General features: G+C 48.0%; 1 protein-coding gene across 3 annotated transcripts in view; it reads right to left on the bottom strand.

Annotated features, from left to right (window-relative positions):
* RAPGEF5 (Rap guanine nucleotide exchange factor 5) overlaps positions 1-17,680 on the bottom strand; it is a 235,505-nt gene that overhangs the window by 47,717 nt on the left and 170,108 nt on the right. For all 3 annotated transcript variants that reach the window (XM_027872072.1, XM_027872073.1, XM_027872074.1), the window contains one exon: positions 3,868-3,946. In XM_027872072.1, coding sequence (XP_027727873.1) covers positions 3,868-3,946 — 79 coding nt within the window. The remainder of the gene's footprint in view (positions 1-3,867; positions 3,947-17,680) is intronic.

Raw genomic sequence — 17,680 nt, 5'->3', positions numbered from 1 at the left:
AATAAATGAGCATGTTTCCAAGTACCCTTGCTCTTCCTCACCCAGCGACAATCAGCAGGGCAGAATGTTGCCTGGGCACATCTAGAACCTTGCCCAGCTCACGAGAGCGGGCAACTTTTGGTGCTCTCGGCTGGAATCACCCGGTCTTTACAAGAAAATTCTAATCATAAAGTCAGCTTGACTCTTAGTTTGTGCTTTGTTTGCACTTTTTAATAAAACGTGGCTTAATCACAGACCTGCCCCCCTCCCTCCTACCTCTTGCCTGCTCCTGCCCCCTCCTGACACCGAGCTCAACCATTTGAACAGGCCTTGCGAGGCTGGGGCTACCAGAAGGATAAGCTTTATTTTAGAGTTTGCTCTAGGAACCAGTTAGGAGGAATTCCTCCTTTTACCCCCTGAGAGTACGTGGGTGAACGAATGTCCCAGGGGATTTGGCAGTGTTCATGTACAGCCTATAGTACACGCTGCCCAAGCAGCCACAGCATGGAGCATGTTCTGTTTTGTGTGGATGAAAGTTGGCCCAGCTTTTCTCGCACTTGAAATGCCGATGGCTACTCTCACCCCTCCCCCAAGAGTCTCATTGTCCCCCTCTGCAAAATGAAGCCTTCTCCGTTGCGAGAAGTCAGTGATGCTCCTGGAGGGGTCAGATGCCACCTTGTCATGAGCCTCTTAGTACGAGACCTTGAGGCTTCATGATCAGAGTCCCTCGCAACTATTTGGGCGATTCCAGCTGAAAGCACCAAAGGCTTCCCATCCTCAGGAGCTGGGATATGACCCCAGGCCACATCCCGACCCACTGAGAGTCACTGCGTGGGAAATAACTAGGAAAACTGGAAACATGCTGATTTCCACCGACTTTCATTAAACGCCTACTGTGTACAGAACACAAGGTGAGATAAAAAGTTCAGCTAAGACCTGGCCTGTGCCCCTGTGGAGCTGAGTCTACCTCATACCTCTAGAAAATCTGGCCACATTCAGGATGGCTAGGATCGCTTCTGGGGTAAAGCCCAAGGAAGCCTGAGGACCAGAGGGACTGTAGGACAGTTCAGTTGTTTTTCAGTCATATCTGACTCTCCATGACCCCATTTGGAGTTTTCTTGGCAAAGGTACTAGAGTGGCTTGACATTTCCTTTTCTGGCTCATTTTACAGATAAGGAAACTGAGGCAGGCACAAGTTAAGTGACTTGCCCAGAGTCACCCAGCTAGTAAGCATCCAAGGCCGGATTTGAACTCAGGCCAGGCCCAGCATTCTATCCATGGTGCCACCTAGCTGTCCCTTTTCCTATCAATATTTTTCTGCAAATTTAGTATCTTTAAATAATTAGGCAATCATGACTGACTTCCAAATGACATTCCCCATTGTTATCATTGCCATCCTCAGTCCTGGGTAAGAATGATGGAAATTTAGAAGCTTTAAAACAGTTAGGATTGGCAAACATCACTGATTTTCCCACAATGCAAGAAGGGGCAGGAGAGTGGGGTCTCATTTGGGCCCCTGGAGATGGTGCGGTGGTCAAAGGAGGCCTTCTCCCATTCCTGTGCTCACTAACAGAGATACCCCCACTGCCACTCTCCACGCCACTCCACGCCGCTCCCCACCACCCCCTACCCTATTGTATCGTATAGCAAAAATACTCTGAGTTGGAAACAACATACAGAGCCATGTCAGTCCAGAGATTTAAAAGAATTATGATGAACCAGAAAACATGGCCGGCCATTAGAATTCAGGTTCATGGTGTTCAAAGGGGGTCGTGTGAAGATCGAGTCACCGTCCTACAAGATGTCACGATGGGTTGTGACGAGCCCCTTGGCTGCATATGGTGGCAATGACTTCCTGAGGCGTGTTAGGCTGACTGGGCAGCAATTGGGTGGCGCAGACCTGCTGGGGAGGCTGGGTCTTTCAACATCACATCTACGTCTTGTCCTTAACAAACAGTGAGTGTGTTAAATTGGATCCTATCTGCTGTGGTTGATAGCAACAACTCACATTCACACGGTCAGGTGGGGGTGTATATTGTTTACCTGGCCCAACCACACTATGAGGTGGGTGCCGTTATCACTCCCATTTTACAGATGAGGAAACTGAGGCCCACGTCCACTTGGTGAAGAGGAAGGACGATGGGTTTAGGCCCAGAAGGGAATTCAGAGTCATCTATCCCCACCTTCACATTTTGCAGGTGAGGAAGTTAAGGCCCAGAGAAAAGTCAAATGTTTTGCCTGGACAGGGACAGGATTTGAACTGAGCTCCCATGTTGTTGTTATTCAGATGTTACAATTGTGTCTAACTCTCTATGACCCCATTTGGGGTTTTCTTGGCACAGATAAGGAAACTGAGGCAAACAGGGTTAAGTGACTTGTCCAGGGTAACACAACTAGTAAGTGTCTGAGGCTAGATTTGAACTCAGGTCTTCCTGATGCCAGGCCCAGTGCTCTATCCACTGAGCCACCTAGTTGCTCATCCTTTAACTCCTAATTTCTCACTGGGCCATGAGAAGGGAGTAACCTACCTCCATCAGTACACTACCTTACACAGCAGCTAGGTGGCGCACTGAAGACCCGAGTTCAAAACGCCTCAGTCACTGGCTGTGGGACCTTGAGCAAGTCACTAAACCATTAATAAATGTTTATGAAACCTCTCTGGGTCTCAATTTTCCTCATCTGTAAAACAGGGATAATAGCAGATCATTTATTTATTTATTTATTTTACTTTTTGGTAAAGCAATCGGGGTTAAATGACTTGCCCAGGGTCACACGGCTAGTAAGTGTCAAGTGCCTGAGACTGGATTTGAACTCAGGTCCTCCTGACTCCAAGGCCAGTACTCTATCCACTGCACCACCTAGCTGCCCCAAATAGCAGCTATCTTACAGAAGTGTTGTGAGGATTTAATGGGAGAATATACGTAGAGTGCTTTGCCAAAGCGTCATAGACATGCTATGATGTTACTGATGAATGATTATTTCCTAGCATTCCGGCATCGCTGGAATTTCCCTCTGGAGCTCAGCCAACCCTGCCATTCCCTGGCGTCTCCACCCCCTCCCCTCAGAACCTCCCGTTGGCCTTCTCCTTCTCCGTCCCGGCTTCCAAGTCCCATCCTGGCCGTTTCCATACCCTCCCCCTCTCCCCTTTCCACACTGCCTAGACCGTAAGCTCCTCAAGGGCAAGGACTATTCTTCATTTTGCTTGTATTTGTATCCAGTGCATAGCATAGAGCCTGGAACACAGCAGGTGCTTAATAAATGCTTAGTCTGTCTGTCTATCTATCTACCTATCTATCTATCCACCACTAACTCTAAAAACTTGTCAGGACACAACTACTTGAGTCTAAGTTTATCTAAGGCTAAACATTTGCTTCCAGGATTTCTAAGCAATTATAAATGAGTCCCACATATGAAGACACGAAATAGTATCAACTGGACATTTTCTCCATGATACGGGGACATTTTGTGGTACTGCCCATGACCAGGACGAGGTGGAACCACGATGCACAGAGTTCTAGGCACAGGAGACCCATACATTTAACTAGCTGTATGACCCTGGGCAAGTCACTAACCTCTCGCTGCCTTAGTTTCCTCAACTATAAAATGGGAATAATAAAAGCACCTACTTCCCAGGGTTATGGATCAAATACTATTAGCAAAGTGATTAGCACAGTGACTGGCATACAGTAGGTGCTTAATAAATGCTTGTTCCTTCCTCTCCCTTCCCCCAATTCTGCCTCATTTTAACCTCTGTGATGAAGATAGGAGCCCTTAACCTGCCCCATGCTCCCTCACAACCTGGCTAATTAAGCAAGGCAGATGGTTTGGAGCGTGAAACATCTGTTGGGACAGCAGCCTGCAAAGCGTCCTGCAGTTAAGGAAGGATATTGCCGCAGCAGCGCCTGGCACAAATCATCGGTGCTCATGAAGACGGTGTATGTGAGCAGGAAGTCGTCCAGAAGGGTCTCTGCGGAGAGAAGCAAACAGCCGAGGTGAGGGAGGCTGGCACCCACTGACCCGTCCCCCCAGGGCAGGCCTGCCTGCTTACACACACAGTTTTAGACTGCCTCAAGCTGGGGTCCCTGAGCCCCCAGGGCACATGGGTATTGGGGTCTGGGTCGGTAACATCAGTGGAGGGGCTGGGAACAAAAATGAAGGACGAATGCCCGTCGGGGAAAGGTCAGGAGTGTCTTGCATCCTGGTGGGGATTCAAGCCCTGGGATGGACTCTGGAGCCCTTGGCCTTTCCAGAGGCCGTTTGCCCCCTCTATGACAAGGGGGGCAGAGAATGAAACCCAGGGGGCTCTGAAGCCACTTGATGTAACGCCTGGGTCTGTAAGAGGGTGGAGTAATGACCAGGGATTTCTGAGTCTTATCTTGGCCGGGCAGCACACGCCTAGTCATGGGACCAACCCCCTTTTCTCAGGTGAAAAATTCCGTCGGGCACTGATCTCTCTGCTGTGTATGAACCCAGCATGGGCCAGACACGGACGCAGGGGGATCCTTGGTCCATTTTCCAGGAATGGACTCAAAGGGAAGAAGCAACAGCAAGCCTGGGGCTGGCGTCTTCCTGTGTCCATCCAGCCCTGTGTCATGGCATTGGGAATTCCCTCCCGGATGGACGCTGATGACCAGCTAGTCCGTCCTGTCCAGTCTTAGGGGGTTTCCTAAGATGCTGAGAGTTGAAATGACCTGTCTGGGGTCACGTGCCTTGTAGCTGCATCAGTCAGAGGCAGGATTTGAACCCAGGTTTTGAAGCAGGCCTTTCATACCCTCTATCATACCCCTTTTCCATATTCCCTGGGATGGTGGATTCAGAAATGGAGGGGACATTTTGTCCAGTTTCCTTATTTTGTGGTTAAGAAAACTGTCCCAGAGAAGTTAATTAGCTGTGTTGGGGATGGAAGCTGACCCGGCATCTTCCTGACACTAAAGCTGTCCTCCTGCCACGATGCCAGGCTAGCTGTGGAGCGCTTCTAACGGCCCCTGAAAGTCTGAGGAAACTGCTCTGCCTGCTTACCCAGGGCTCCTGCTGATCTCCAGGCCCTTTCTCTGGCTGTCCCTATGCCTGCAGTGCTCTCTTCCCATCTCCCACTTCTGCCTTTTGGAAACGGCCACCCTTCGGTCCCTGATTCTTGTCCCCACTGGCCTGAGGGTGAGCTCCCAGTCCTTGCATCTCTCATGCTGCTGTCTGAGTCCCTTCTGTCCCTCTCAGCATGTGGATCACAGTTCTCTACCTGGCTGGCCTCTCCCCTCCCCTGCCCCAGGCCAGGTAGTGCCCCAGGGCCTGGCAGAGGGCCCTGCCCCGAGCAGGTGCTAAGCAGATGAGGCTCTAGACTGGTGAGCCTGGCTGACAGCTACCTGCCCATACTGGAAGAGCCAGGCAAGTTTAGGAGTTAGGGGGCACCATGGGGCACAAAGTACTGGACCTGGAGTAGCGAAGACCTGAGTGTGAATCTGGCCTCTGGCACAATGATATAACATTTGCAAAGTGCCTGGCACGTAGTAAGTGCTACATAAATGCTTGTTTCTTTGGGCCTCGATTTCCTAATCTTTAAAATGAAGGGGCTGGACAAGGTCCCATCCCCTGGTCTCAGACCCCAGAATTCTTTAGCACAGGACTAACCTTACCCTCATGACTCATATCCTCAGCATTAGGGAAAGGGAATAAGCATTTATTTGGCCCCTTTTATGTGCCAGGTACTGTGCAGAGAGCTTTCCAAATGTTATCTCCTTTGATCCTCACAATAACCCCGTGATATGAATGCTCTTCTTGTCCCCATTTTACAGGGGAGGAAACTGAGGCAGGCAGTGGTTTAGGTCACAGAGCTAGCCCGGTGCCTGAGGCTGGATTTGACGTTCAGCTCTTCCAGTAAGGGATGGAGGAGAGAGAAGACCGTGACCTTAGACATAATTAGCCCCTCCACCTTGGAAGAGGCTTTGCTAATGAACCTAGTCACTAGTCCTGTGGGACGGGAGCAAATACATTTGATGTCCACTTAGACAGAGCCCTTCCCCCTAACATATGACAAATCCTACTGTACTGAGGCCTCAGACCTCTCAATGCTGCTTTCACCTTGGCTCTACCCATACTGAATATTTAAATAACAGCATCTGCCAAAGCCTCCATCATAAAAATTTAATTAAAAATTTTAAAAAACAGGTTTTCTTTATCACCGCCTAAAAATCATGGGTCTCCAGTGAAAATCCTAAAGAAAGACCCAGATTCCCAATGCTCTTGGCTGCAACCTTCCTTCATTTAACCACTCCATTGTTCCAACCTTTTTTTTTTAATACAGAGCATCCCTTCCCACTTGTTGAACACATCAGACATCATTTGTATTATTTTCTCTGGCATGGATTACTGAAAGTAATTGAGTATGATGAATAAAGTCACCCCAATCAAAATAATGTACTTAAGGCATTGTCTGCCCCTAGTCTCTGGCTTTCATAGAGACAGGCCTCCTAGGTATTTAGAAATATTTTTAAAAGCTGAACGGCCGAAGGGATTGGCCCCTCAAGACCATTAATCAGCAATAGCCAGCCTGGAAGGACCGGGAGACTCAATTGCATCCCAACTCAAAAGCCAAAGGTTGCCATTCTTTTACTGTTCCTTGAAGACAGGCGTTAAACTTTGGGGGAAAGAACAGTTTTGTGTATGACAGCATCTTCCCCTTGAACAACTTCAATGCCCCTTCAAAAACCTAACTCTAGCCTTAATCCCAACACTCTGAATCAAAATGGACGGGCCTGCTCCTTTGGAAAACCCAACTATCACCCTACAGGAGATCTTGACCAACAAAAAATTTCCCCCTGGCATGAGGCATGCAGTCTAGGTCGCTGTGGAAGCTCCAAAGACTCCAGCATCTATAGGAGACAAATCTCCTAAAATCTCCTAAAAAGCTCCATGGCCTCCATGGAGATGACTTCCACAGTGACTGCCTCAAGAGTTCTGAAGGACCAGCATGTTCTTAGCACAGGGCAGAGACTGGACCTGGGACAGGGAAGACCCAGTGAGGAGTTTCCCTCCAGCAAGCAGGCCAGCACCTTCTCTGCCCCTTACAGCTTGAGAAGGCTGCCCGGAGCCCCAGGAGATGTGACTTGCCCAGGGTGACACAGCCAGAACGTGGCCATGGTGCGCTTGGACCTGAGTCTTCCTGATACAAAGACAGGCTCTCCATCCACCATGTCACGCTGTCTCTCATGTTCTTACAATGTGTAAATAGCTCACGATAACCCAAACACTAAAACGCGATTTTAGAACCATCGCCCACTTTTTCAACACCAGTACTTGTCTATCGTCGGCATATTTTTACAAGTCACAAAACACCATCATCTCCGAAGAATGAAAGCGGAGGATCTCTCAAAGCACGATGGAGACACACACGGCGGGCAGAAGGCATTTATGAAATGCTGCAAACAAGAAATTATGGAGGAGGAGACATCATCAAGGAAATATTCACGAGAAAGTGAGTGGGCAGCTCATTGAGCGAGGGATGACATCCTAACGGGCAGCCCATAGGACGCCACAGAAAGGTTGAAATGTCAGAAAGAAACAAGGAGATTCCTCAGCCAGGCTCTTTGGGGCACACGTGGGGGAGCTACCTGGAAGGGAAGGGATGGATGGGATGGAGCTATATTGTTGGAGATCGCAAGCCTTTGGGAACAACCAAGAAAGTGGAGGCCAGGGAGAAATCCAACCCACTCCCTCCGGGGGTGTCCGAGGCCCAGCCATTGCCAGTCTGGCTCCCACGGTCATGTTTATGAGGAGCATCGTTGAGGGGTAGCAAGAACTTCCTCTTACAGACCTCTCCTTCCAAGAGTACTCAGGTGGTGTTCCAACATTTCTTTAGATTTGAAGAAAAAAGAAAAAAGACCTAAAATTTTCATTTCAGAGCTTAATCACTTGGCTTTTTTTTTCTCTTTTGCTCTCAGTGAGTTAATTTCTTCTTTACAAGTTTAGGGGCTTCAAACATTGAGCAACTTCCAGTCTACACCTGCAGCATACGTCACCCTTATACAGTGGCTGAGGAGGGGGTGCAACCTTGGGTAAGTCCCCTAACTACTAGAGGACAACTCAATGGAGATAATGGTGCCTATAGCACCTGTCTGGCCTGGCTTGTTGTGAGACTCAGATGTGAAAACTCATTTCAAAGTTGATAAAATTGAAAGCGCCATGGAGGCGTCAGTTGTCACCCTCCCCATCATTATCTCTCTTGTCGTAGACTTTTAATGCTGGGAGGGAACTTGGAGGCCATTCTGTCCAACTCCCTCATTTTACAGATGAGCAAAGTGAAGCCTAGAGAAGTTATTGACTTTCCCAGCTGGGCTCACGCTATTCGCACATATCCGTGGATGGAATCTGAACCCAGACCTTTCTAATTACAAAGTCCAGGGCGCTATCTACCAGGCTGTGCTGCCCCTCTGGTGACCTCAATGGTACTCAGGGGGCATTTTAGGAGATTTCACCTCAGTTCATTTGGAGAAGGTTCAGTAAGGCCTCTGAATCTCCCTTTCATCAATCCTGTGTAACCTAGGTAAACTTTCAGAAGAAGAAGGTTCTGAAAGGCAAACGGTCCTGCGGAAAGAACGACGGTTCCGGAGTTAAGAGGGCCTGGGTTTAGATCTCACCTCCAATGCTTACTGGCAGTGTGACCTTGGGGCAGTCACTCCCCTTCTCTCTCTAGATCTCTGAGGACCTTCCCAGGTCTAGACTTCAAGTTCTTCCCACCCTCACTGTCTACTGGTGCTACCATCATGAAGCTTCTCAGCTGGTGAAACGCCTTTCAGAGAAAGCCAATGGGAAGAGTATGATCAGCAGTTTCTGAGACCGGTCAAACTGACCATGGTTTGGGAACGGGACTCTGCAGAGTTTCCTAATGATCTCTGGGTCTGCTCCCTGGCCTCCTGCAAACAGCAACGATGCACCCCCATTTCACATGGACTTAAAACACTTTGCAAAGGTTTTAAAACCTTTTCCAGCCGAGGCTGTTGGACCTGACCTTTGTACCAAGAAGCAGAGCAAAGGCTGGCTAGGGGTGCCGTGGAGCGGCCTCCGCAGCCTCTAGACCTTCATTCCAGGAGCCCTGAATGCAGACCCAGACCCAAGAGCCTAGCTTCCTCTGAGTCCCTGGGCGTGCAATGTTTTTCATTGTAACACTTTTAATCACAGAACAAAAATGCAACAGTCCTGAGAACGGGGCTCTTTCTTGGCGTGCTCATCTTGGGATCGAATGCTTATTACCTCTGGGGTCTGTCTGTGGCTCGGCCCACACGTACAGTGTCCCCCTGGTCCTTGCAGTGACCACACCTCCAGGCCCTGAAAGCTTTCTTTTTTTTCTTTTTAAAGATGGGGAGGCATTGAGTTTCCACTCACTCCTAAAAAATACTGCTTTTAAAGACAGCCTCTTGTTGGGTGGATGACTGGGGAGACATTCTCCAAATGGTAGAAAACAATTTGAACGTGCTTTTTTTAGCTAAGTACTAAACATCCCCCTTCCACCATCATCCCCAGAACTTCCTTTGAGAACGGAAGGGTTTGAACTCAACCCCAGGACGTCTTCCCAAAGGCCCTGAAATGTTTCCTTCTGTAATTTCAGTCTTTCTGTAACTTTACCGCTACACGTCATTCAGCTTGCGGCTTGGCCAAGGCTGTAGCAATCTGATAAAAAGAATATGCCCTGTCATGGACATGGGGACCGAAGGGCATGGGATCAGACCTTAGGGACTACCAGCTCCACCCCTGCCCCCATTGTGCTGATGAGAAAATTGAGGCCAAGAGACTTCAGTGACTTAACTCAGGGTCACAAAGCCAATACTTGTCAGAGGTGGGCTTTGAAGACAATCTTTCTGACTCCGAAACCAGCTCTCTATCCACTAGGCGACACTGTCTCTCAGTATTTACAGAGCACCTTTTAAAAATTTGCAAATCACCTTACATAACTTGAATCATGTGAGCCCCCAGCCCCTGGGAGACAGGCACAAGCCTAATTATTAACCACCAATTTACACATCAGGAAACCGAGGCTGAGACAAGCAAAGTAGCTTGCTGTTCAGTCGTGTCTGACTCTTCATGACCCCATTTTGGGGTTTTCTTGGCAAAGATCCTAGAGTGGTTGGCATTTCCTTCTCCACCTCATTTTACAGATGAGGAAACTGAGGCAAAGAGGGTGAAGTGACTTTCCCAGGGTCACACAGCTAATAAGTATCTGAGGCCGGATTTAAACTCAGGTCTTCCTGACTCTAGGCCCAGTGCTCTATCCACTGCACCACCTAGCTGCCCCTGGGTCTTCCTCCATCCAAATAGAGCCATATATCCACTATTTCACAGAGTGTCTTTAGAAGGGAGGGACAGGCTATGTGTAATTCAATTTGTGCATCACCAGCCATGCACAGTTATGTCCTTGACTGATACTTTTTAATAAGAGATTTTAAAACCTTTACAAAAGCCCTCCTTCAAGACTTCATCATGATGTGGACAGATCCCTGGGTTCGGAGATACCTGTGATCTTAGCACAATGGCCTGGTATACATACGACAAAAGCTTGTAGACTTGACTTGATCTCCAAGGCTGGGCCAGCAGAGCGCCATCTCTGAGCATCCATGACACTGTGAATAGAGCTCCCATCTCCACCCTTTCCTTCTATTCTGTATGGCCTTTAGAAAAGATTCAGTCCATGGCATCTACATACATTTCTCTCAACAACCAATCCCTCTGAGACTTTTCTTTCTTTCATGGTCTGAGTTATCTCATCTCTTTTCAGGTGACTTCCCAATCTCTTTCTAGCCCCAACCTCTCTCCCAAGAACGAGGCTTCATCAGACTAATGTGCTTTAGAAATGTCAAAAAGAAAGAGGCCCCCCAAAGGCCCATTGGATCTGGAAGGCAGAAGGTCATTAATGACCATTTCAGAGCACTGAAGGTCCAATGTCATCTTACAGTCTGATCCTGCCATGCTAACAAGTGGACAAGACATTCAACAACTTGGTCAAAGCTCACACAAGGTGGGCAGGCAAGGATGGTTCATATTGGCATACATGGATGGAGCAAACACAGAAAAGAACCCAGCTCCATTGACTTATTGGAGAATAACTGAACAGTGGACAGTGGTGTCACCATGGACAAATCCATGGGAAGAAGCCATTTATTATTAAGGCAGAGATCAGAGACACAGGCATAAAGCACTTTGATGAACAGCACAGATTTATTATCTCCAAACATCTCTCGGGTTCAAGCACCTGCCAGCAGTAAAGGCACAGCAGGCAGCCGCCGTGCACAATATGAGGACAATTGCACAGGTCTGTCTGAGAGCCTGCCTGCTATGGCAGCAGGCCCCCAACAACTGCAGATTCATCATGCTAATCTTGGTTCTGGAAAGAAGCTGATTCAATGCCTCAAAATCACATGGAATAAAAGCAAAAATGACTTGAATATTAACATCTTAAATTAGGACCCAGGGATACACAAAGTAACTCCCAGGAATAAGTCAAATCTTTCTGTCGGAATCCATTTAGAAGGACAGCATGCCAGGCGCCACAGAGCAGCCTGTATTATCAGTTTCCTTTCCGAACTTGGAACGGGTCCCTCTTCTAACTATATATGATTTCTCTTTGCAAGGCTTCAGTTGACTGAGAATTCTGGCAGAGAGAGAGTGGGCATCTGGTTAGCAAACTAAAAAAATAACTGCCCCCAATTTTATGATAAAATAATGATAATAATAAATCAAAAAGCATATAAATGGATGTAAAATAATTTGGGGGGAACTGAGGCAGCATGGTAAAGTAGACAGTTAGAAAGACCTGGGTTCAAATCTTCCTCTGGCTGTGTGATCCTGAGTAAGGCACTCATCATTTCAGTGACACCCCCCCACCCCCGCCCCAGGCAGCTCATCAAGGCAAGATGTCTCAGAGAAGGCAGTGACCTCCAATGAAAGAGTTTCCTCATCAGCTGTTCCTTCTACCAATGAAGCCACAGGCTCATTCTGCCGCCGCCTCCTCCCACCCTCCTCCCCTCCCAAGATTTTTGTTAATAAAGGGTTTGAAGTTTTGCAAAGAACTCGAAATTCATCCTATCATTTGAGTTCAGAAGAACTCTGGGAGAAAGGTGCCACTTGTGCTCTTACCCTCCTTGCTCAGATGGGGAAATTCTGATAAAGAGACCTGAACATGCTCTCACACTTAGCAACTGTCTAAGGCAGCATCTGAACTCAGGTCTTCCCAAGTACACGTCGGTACTCAGGTCAGTCCACCACCCTCCCTCCTAAGAAAACAAGACGGAGATTTTGAGGGTCAGAGGCGGGGTTCAAACGCAGTGCTCTCCTGCCTCCAGCTACAGCACCCTCACCCCGTAATCCCTCAACAGAGGATGGAGGCATCTTCGCACCTGAGTCACAGGAAAGTGAAGAAGTCAGGGTCTGGGGATTACAAGGGAGTTTGGATCTGACTTTCAATCCCATGTGCCCTGGGCAAGCTATTCATTTCTCTCATCTCAGTTTCCTCATCTGTAAAATGGGAATAATAATAGCACCTATCTCACAGACATGTGAAAAGGATAAGCCTTAATGTGCCAAAAAGTTAGCCATTGTTGTGGTATACTCGTCATGCCAAATTAAAGAGGATTTCATTAGATTCTCTTTAGTTTTCTTCAAGCTCAGCACCAGGCTCTGCATTCCTGAAGGGATAAGATTGAGCATCCTTTGGCTTTGCACTTCCTTCTCTAAATCAACAGTGCCTGACTGGCTCAAGTTCTAGCAGATGCTGGCTCACTTGCCCCTATCCCATGAACACCTGGGTAAATAAGGGGGCGGCCACAGGGCCGTGACTCAATCGAATTCTGCCTGCGGGCAGCCGTCAGTCACTCACACATTTCCTGCCGTGCCCATTGGATCAAAGGCTCTCTGATAGCCCTTCCCAGAACTCCCAGGCTGCTCTGCTGTGGGGTGGGGGACCTCAAGGCTGGGCCAAGGACAGCTCAGGTTCAGACAAGCTCTATCCAGAGGAAAGGCTTCTGTTATGGGCCTGGCAACCAATTCTCGGTCAATGGATCGGTTGAGGACCAGCTGAAGCTGCTTCAGGAGGGTCCTTCGCTAGAAGGCCAACAACTGGGTTGGGCCTGGGTAAGCCCAGCAACTCATGAGACTATCAGAGAAAGGCAAGGAAGGGCAGTAGTGCTGGCCACAGGGGGCAGATGTGGCTCCCATCAAAGAGACCTGGTTTTTCTCCTGGGGTATACAGTCCTTGTCTTCCCAGGGGCTCCAACCCCTACTTCCCACAATGAACGTGGAGATGGGAAGGTCTGAGTTCTGAAACCACTGGGGGGTGATACACACAGACACATAGACACACACACTCACACATATTCTTTAAAATGATGCAATCCCATCACGGCCATAACCAATCCATCACAGGACAGATGTTCACAGTTGAGATCTCTACACTTAGGAAGAAAGAATAATGATAACATCTCGAATTGGCACAGATAATCACTCAGAGGTATTTGATGACTTTTTGAGCTGGAAATTAGTGATGCCAGAGCCTTAGCAAACTACTCAAAGGTTTATAGGCGCCAAGAGCTGTCAATCACAATAGATTTCTGTCTCTTCAACAAAAGAAGAGAAAACATAATTGCATTTCCAGAGTGAAGGCCCATGTTGGGTTTCCATGTTGGAAATTTCACATAAGGGAGATATAGAAAATGTTCAGAAACACAAACCTTAGGGACACACGTGAGGAGCTCAATAAATTTTTTTAGTGTATTAATTAACAAATGAGGATAAATCATTTTCAGGGTGACTCTTTGTTGAGATGGGCCCACTGCAAATACAATGATGGTGGTGACTTACGGCCCTAGTAATCTACGAGGAATCTCAGCAGGATCTGAGGTCTGGAGCAGGCAGGGACTTGAGAGGCCTTTTCTAGGCCAGCCTTCTCATTCTACAGCTGATGAACCTGAGGCTCGATAAGGTTTGGTGATTGCACGAGTCATCTAGGGAACAAGTGATGGGGCAGGATTTGAACTCAGATCCTCCCAAGAGAACAAGCCAGTAAAACTCCCGCTAATCACCACTGAGCCATACAAGAAAGCAGTGAAGGATTCAGGGGTGATTAGGCTGAAAGGCGACACAGAAGTTGGCTTCCAATCCTTGAGGGGCTGGTATATCAGAGAGATCGGGTCCGTTCTCTGTGGGCTCAGGGCATGGAATGAGGCCAAATGGTGAACATTACAGGGAGGAAGGCTCCAACCAACCACGAGGAAGAGCTTCCTCCCAAATGGAGATTGATGACAACGTGGGGCACAGTGAGCGGCTTCCTTCTTGGAGGCTGGTGGGATCGTTGAAGGCCTGCCTCACGTAGGAGATGGCAGCAGAGCTAACCTCTCCAAGGAGCTCAAGATTCAGGGAGGCAGAGGAGGGAAGAGAGAGCTCTTTGCAAGCTGGCGCAAAGGTGGCAGGTGAAGTGACTCGTGGCCAGTCTGAGTGGAATGGAGAGCGTGTGCCACAGAAATATGGCATCACTGGGAGAGCAAGGTAGGCTCGGGTCAGACTGGGAAGGGCTTTCAATGCCAAGCAGAAGAGGGGGCATTTTATCCTGAAGGAAGAAGGGGACGTCGAAGCTTCCCAAAGACCCAAATGAGACAGTCATGTGCTTTAGCAATGTCAGCTGGATGGCAGTGCAAAGGGTAGAAGGGAGAGAGGAGATCTGAGAAGCAGGGAGACCAATGATGTTGGGATCTAGTGCCTCTGGGGCATTCGCTGCCAGTCATCTCTAAGAGTCATGGATGTGGGGTGCTCCAGGACGGGGATTCAGAATCACACAAGGGTTTCCATTAACCATACAGAGGGAGAGAGCCTCCCAGAGTCCCTGCTGCTGTGGGGATAGCTGGAGGGAGAAGAAGGCACAGGAGGGACATTGTGTGCAGATGTGCACAGGTACCAGTGGTGGTGGGTCCAGGAAAGTCATTATCTGGAGCACTGAGTGTGTGAGCAGAGACTGTCAATGTGAGCAAATGGGCGAGGGGTGCGATGCTCACAAAGGCAGTGCCTGTAGGAGTGGTCCTGGGAATCCTCTCATGTCAACCCTCTCATCTAGCCATAGGGTGATCCAGCCCTTCTCCAACACACCCAGGGAGGGGCTCTGTCCCTAGCTCCAGCTAGCTCCAGATCTCCTGCAAAAAGAAACCCTCACTTCCTGACACCAGAGGGCGCTACACCAGCGGTGTCCCTGGGCATTCACACGTCAGGCATCCTAAAGCAAAGTCTGGACTCCTACATAGCAGCACCACCCAGAGGGCTTCATTCTCTGTGATTCTGGGGCTGGACAAAGTGCTAAAGAGAAACATGACCCGACAAAGAATGTTCTGTGCTTATTTTAAAGATCAGCTACAAGAAATTCACCATCGCCTTGAAAGCAGAGGCAATGTAAGAGTGATTCTGGAGTCAGATGACCCGAGTTCAAATCCCACCTCGGACATTTATTACCTGTGTGACCTCTGTGACTTTGAGCAACTCAGTTCACTCCCCTGGGACTGGTTCCTCCTCTCCAAAATGAGGGGCTTGGTTAGACCAGATCTCCGAGGTCCCTTTCAGCTCCAGGTCTACGATCTTGCCAGCGAAATTTGATTTTAAGCCAAAGTTTTAAGACAAAATACTTTGTCCAAGGATGCTTTTAAAAAAGAATGAAACACCTCTCCGTAGAACCTCTGAGAGCCCCCAGTCTGGTAAAATTCAGGGCTGTACGTTATCCACACTCTTTCCCTCGACATCCCCCTTCCCCCCACCCCAAATCTTTCTTGAAGAGATGGAAACTTTGCCTCCTCCTTCTAAGCACAATAAATCCTGTTGTTGGTAAATGAAGACCCCAATCAGAAAAGACAACTAACCACAGAACTTCCCCTCTTTTACGGGCATACAAGACACTGTCTACATAGCCAACAGACAGATGTCTTCCTTCCTCATTCCTTATTTCATTGTTCTGTCATCTCCTCTGGTCTTCCCAACAAACCTCCAAAGGTGGAGGCTGTTATTACCCTCATTTTACAGATGAGGAAACTGAGGCAAAGGGGGTTACGTCTTCACCCAGGGTCGCATAGTTAGTTTCCACCTAGCTGCGCCCTCTTTCCTCATTTTAAAAGTGAGTTTAGAAGTGAATTGAACATCTCCACATTGGAGCATAATGGCTGTCACCAAGTTTCTCCCACCTCCCCGGCGTGAGTCTCTCATTATTTATGCTGCCACAAAGAAGTCATCAATTAGTGTCCGGTAAGCTGATGATTCAGAGGTGTCACCATTCCGCCCAGGGGGACTTGGCCTGCCTTGACCAAAATTGTGTTAGAAAACCCATCGATCAGCCAAGAGATGAAAACAGCTTTCAATGCCTTCAGCTGACCTGACCTGAGCCATTCTGAGAGCTCTCAGTTCCCAAGCAGACCCCAGGGTGTGTGGGGGTGGGAGTGGGTGGGAAAGCCAGAGCAGAGGAAATGCACACAGCTAGAATGGTCTGAATAATAGTCAACTCTGTGAAAGAAAAAAACACATACGCCAGTATGCCCTACACAATAATTATACGCAATTATCACGACAAAATGTTTTTGAGCTCCTTTTATTATGTATGTTCTCTTCAATTCAATAAAGGTGTCTTATTTATTTTTAACATCACTGTCCCCAGGGAACATTGGGCTTCATTCTCTCCTTCCTAGGCTTCCCTTACTCCTGCTCATTGCATCTAAAAAGCAGCATTTTTTTTCAGTCACAGAGGACAGATTCAAGAGGAATTCTTTTCCACAAAATTAAAATGCAATAATACCACACATGTACCAGTTTCCCTAACTAAGGTACTAAGAGGATGATTATACAGTAGGTGTTTGGGCTTGGTTTTGTTCCAGGGTCAGACTGTGATTTCATTGCTGTGGCAAACTCCCTCTATTAATGAAGAGTAATAACTCATCTTCAACTTTCTTGGAGAGTTGTCTGGGCCACAGATTAGGGCTAGGTGGTTAAATGATGTGTTGGAGGCCAGATTTTAATCCAGTTCCTCAAGACTTCAAGACTGGTCCCCTCTAAGCCTCTTCTAGAGGGGACAGAACTTTTGAACAAGCCAGATTTTGTGTGTGTGTGTGTGTGTGTGTCTGTCTGTCTGTGAAGAATGGGCCCTTTATTTGGACCAAAATAATATTTTCCTTAAAAGAAGTAAGGCAATACTATGTTTTTCAATGTTCATAAACCTGGAGCTAAAAGGAACCATGGAAATCATCTAGTCCAGACCCTTCACTTTACAGAGAAGGCAACTGAGGCCCAATGTGGTTAAGTGAAGTGCTCAAGTCTACATGGGTAGTAAGTGGAAGAACCTAGGTTCATAAGCCCAAGGCAGAGAGATCAAATACTTAATATCTAGCAGATTCTGAGATTTTGATCTGTGAAAGGGTCATCTAGTTGAATTAGTTCATTTTAAGGATGGGGAAACTGAGGCCCAGGGCTGCGACTTGCCCAAACTCACATAGACAGTAGGTGTTAGAGGTTGGATCTGAACACAAGTCCTCTGAGTCTAAGGTAGGTAGGGGGCACCATAATGCACAGAGTGCCAGGCCTGGAATCAGGAATATCTGAGTTCAAATCCAGCCTCAGATATTTACTAGCCGTGTGACCCTGGGCAAGTCACTTAACCCTGTTTGCCTCAGTTTCCTCATCTGTCAAATGAGTTGGAGAAGGA

This window comes from Vombatus ursinus, unplaced genomic scaffold, assembly GCF_900497805.2.
Source record: "Vombatus ursinus unplaced genomic scaffold, bare-nosed wombat genome assembly UNPS02014799.1, whole genome shotgun sequence".
Classification (NCBI taxonomy): Eukaryota; Metazoa; Chordata; class Mammalia; order Diprotodontia; family Vombatidae; genus Vombatus; species Vombatus ursinus.
Note: the sequence above shows the minus strand (reverse complement) of the source record. Positions and strands in the feature narration are given on the sequence as shown.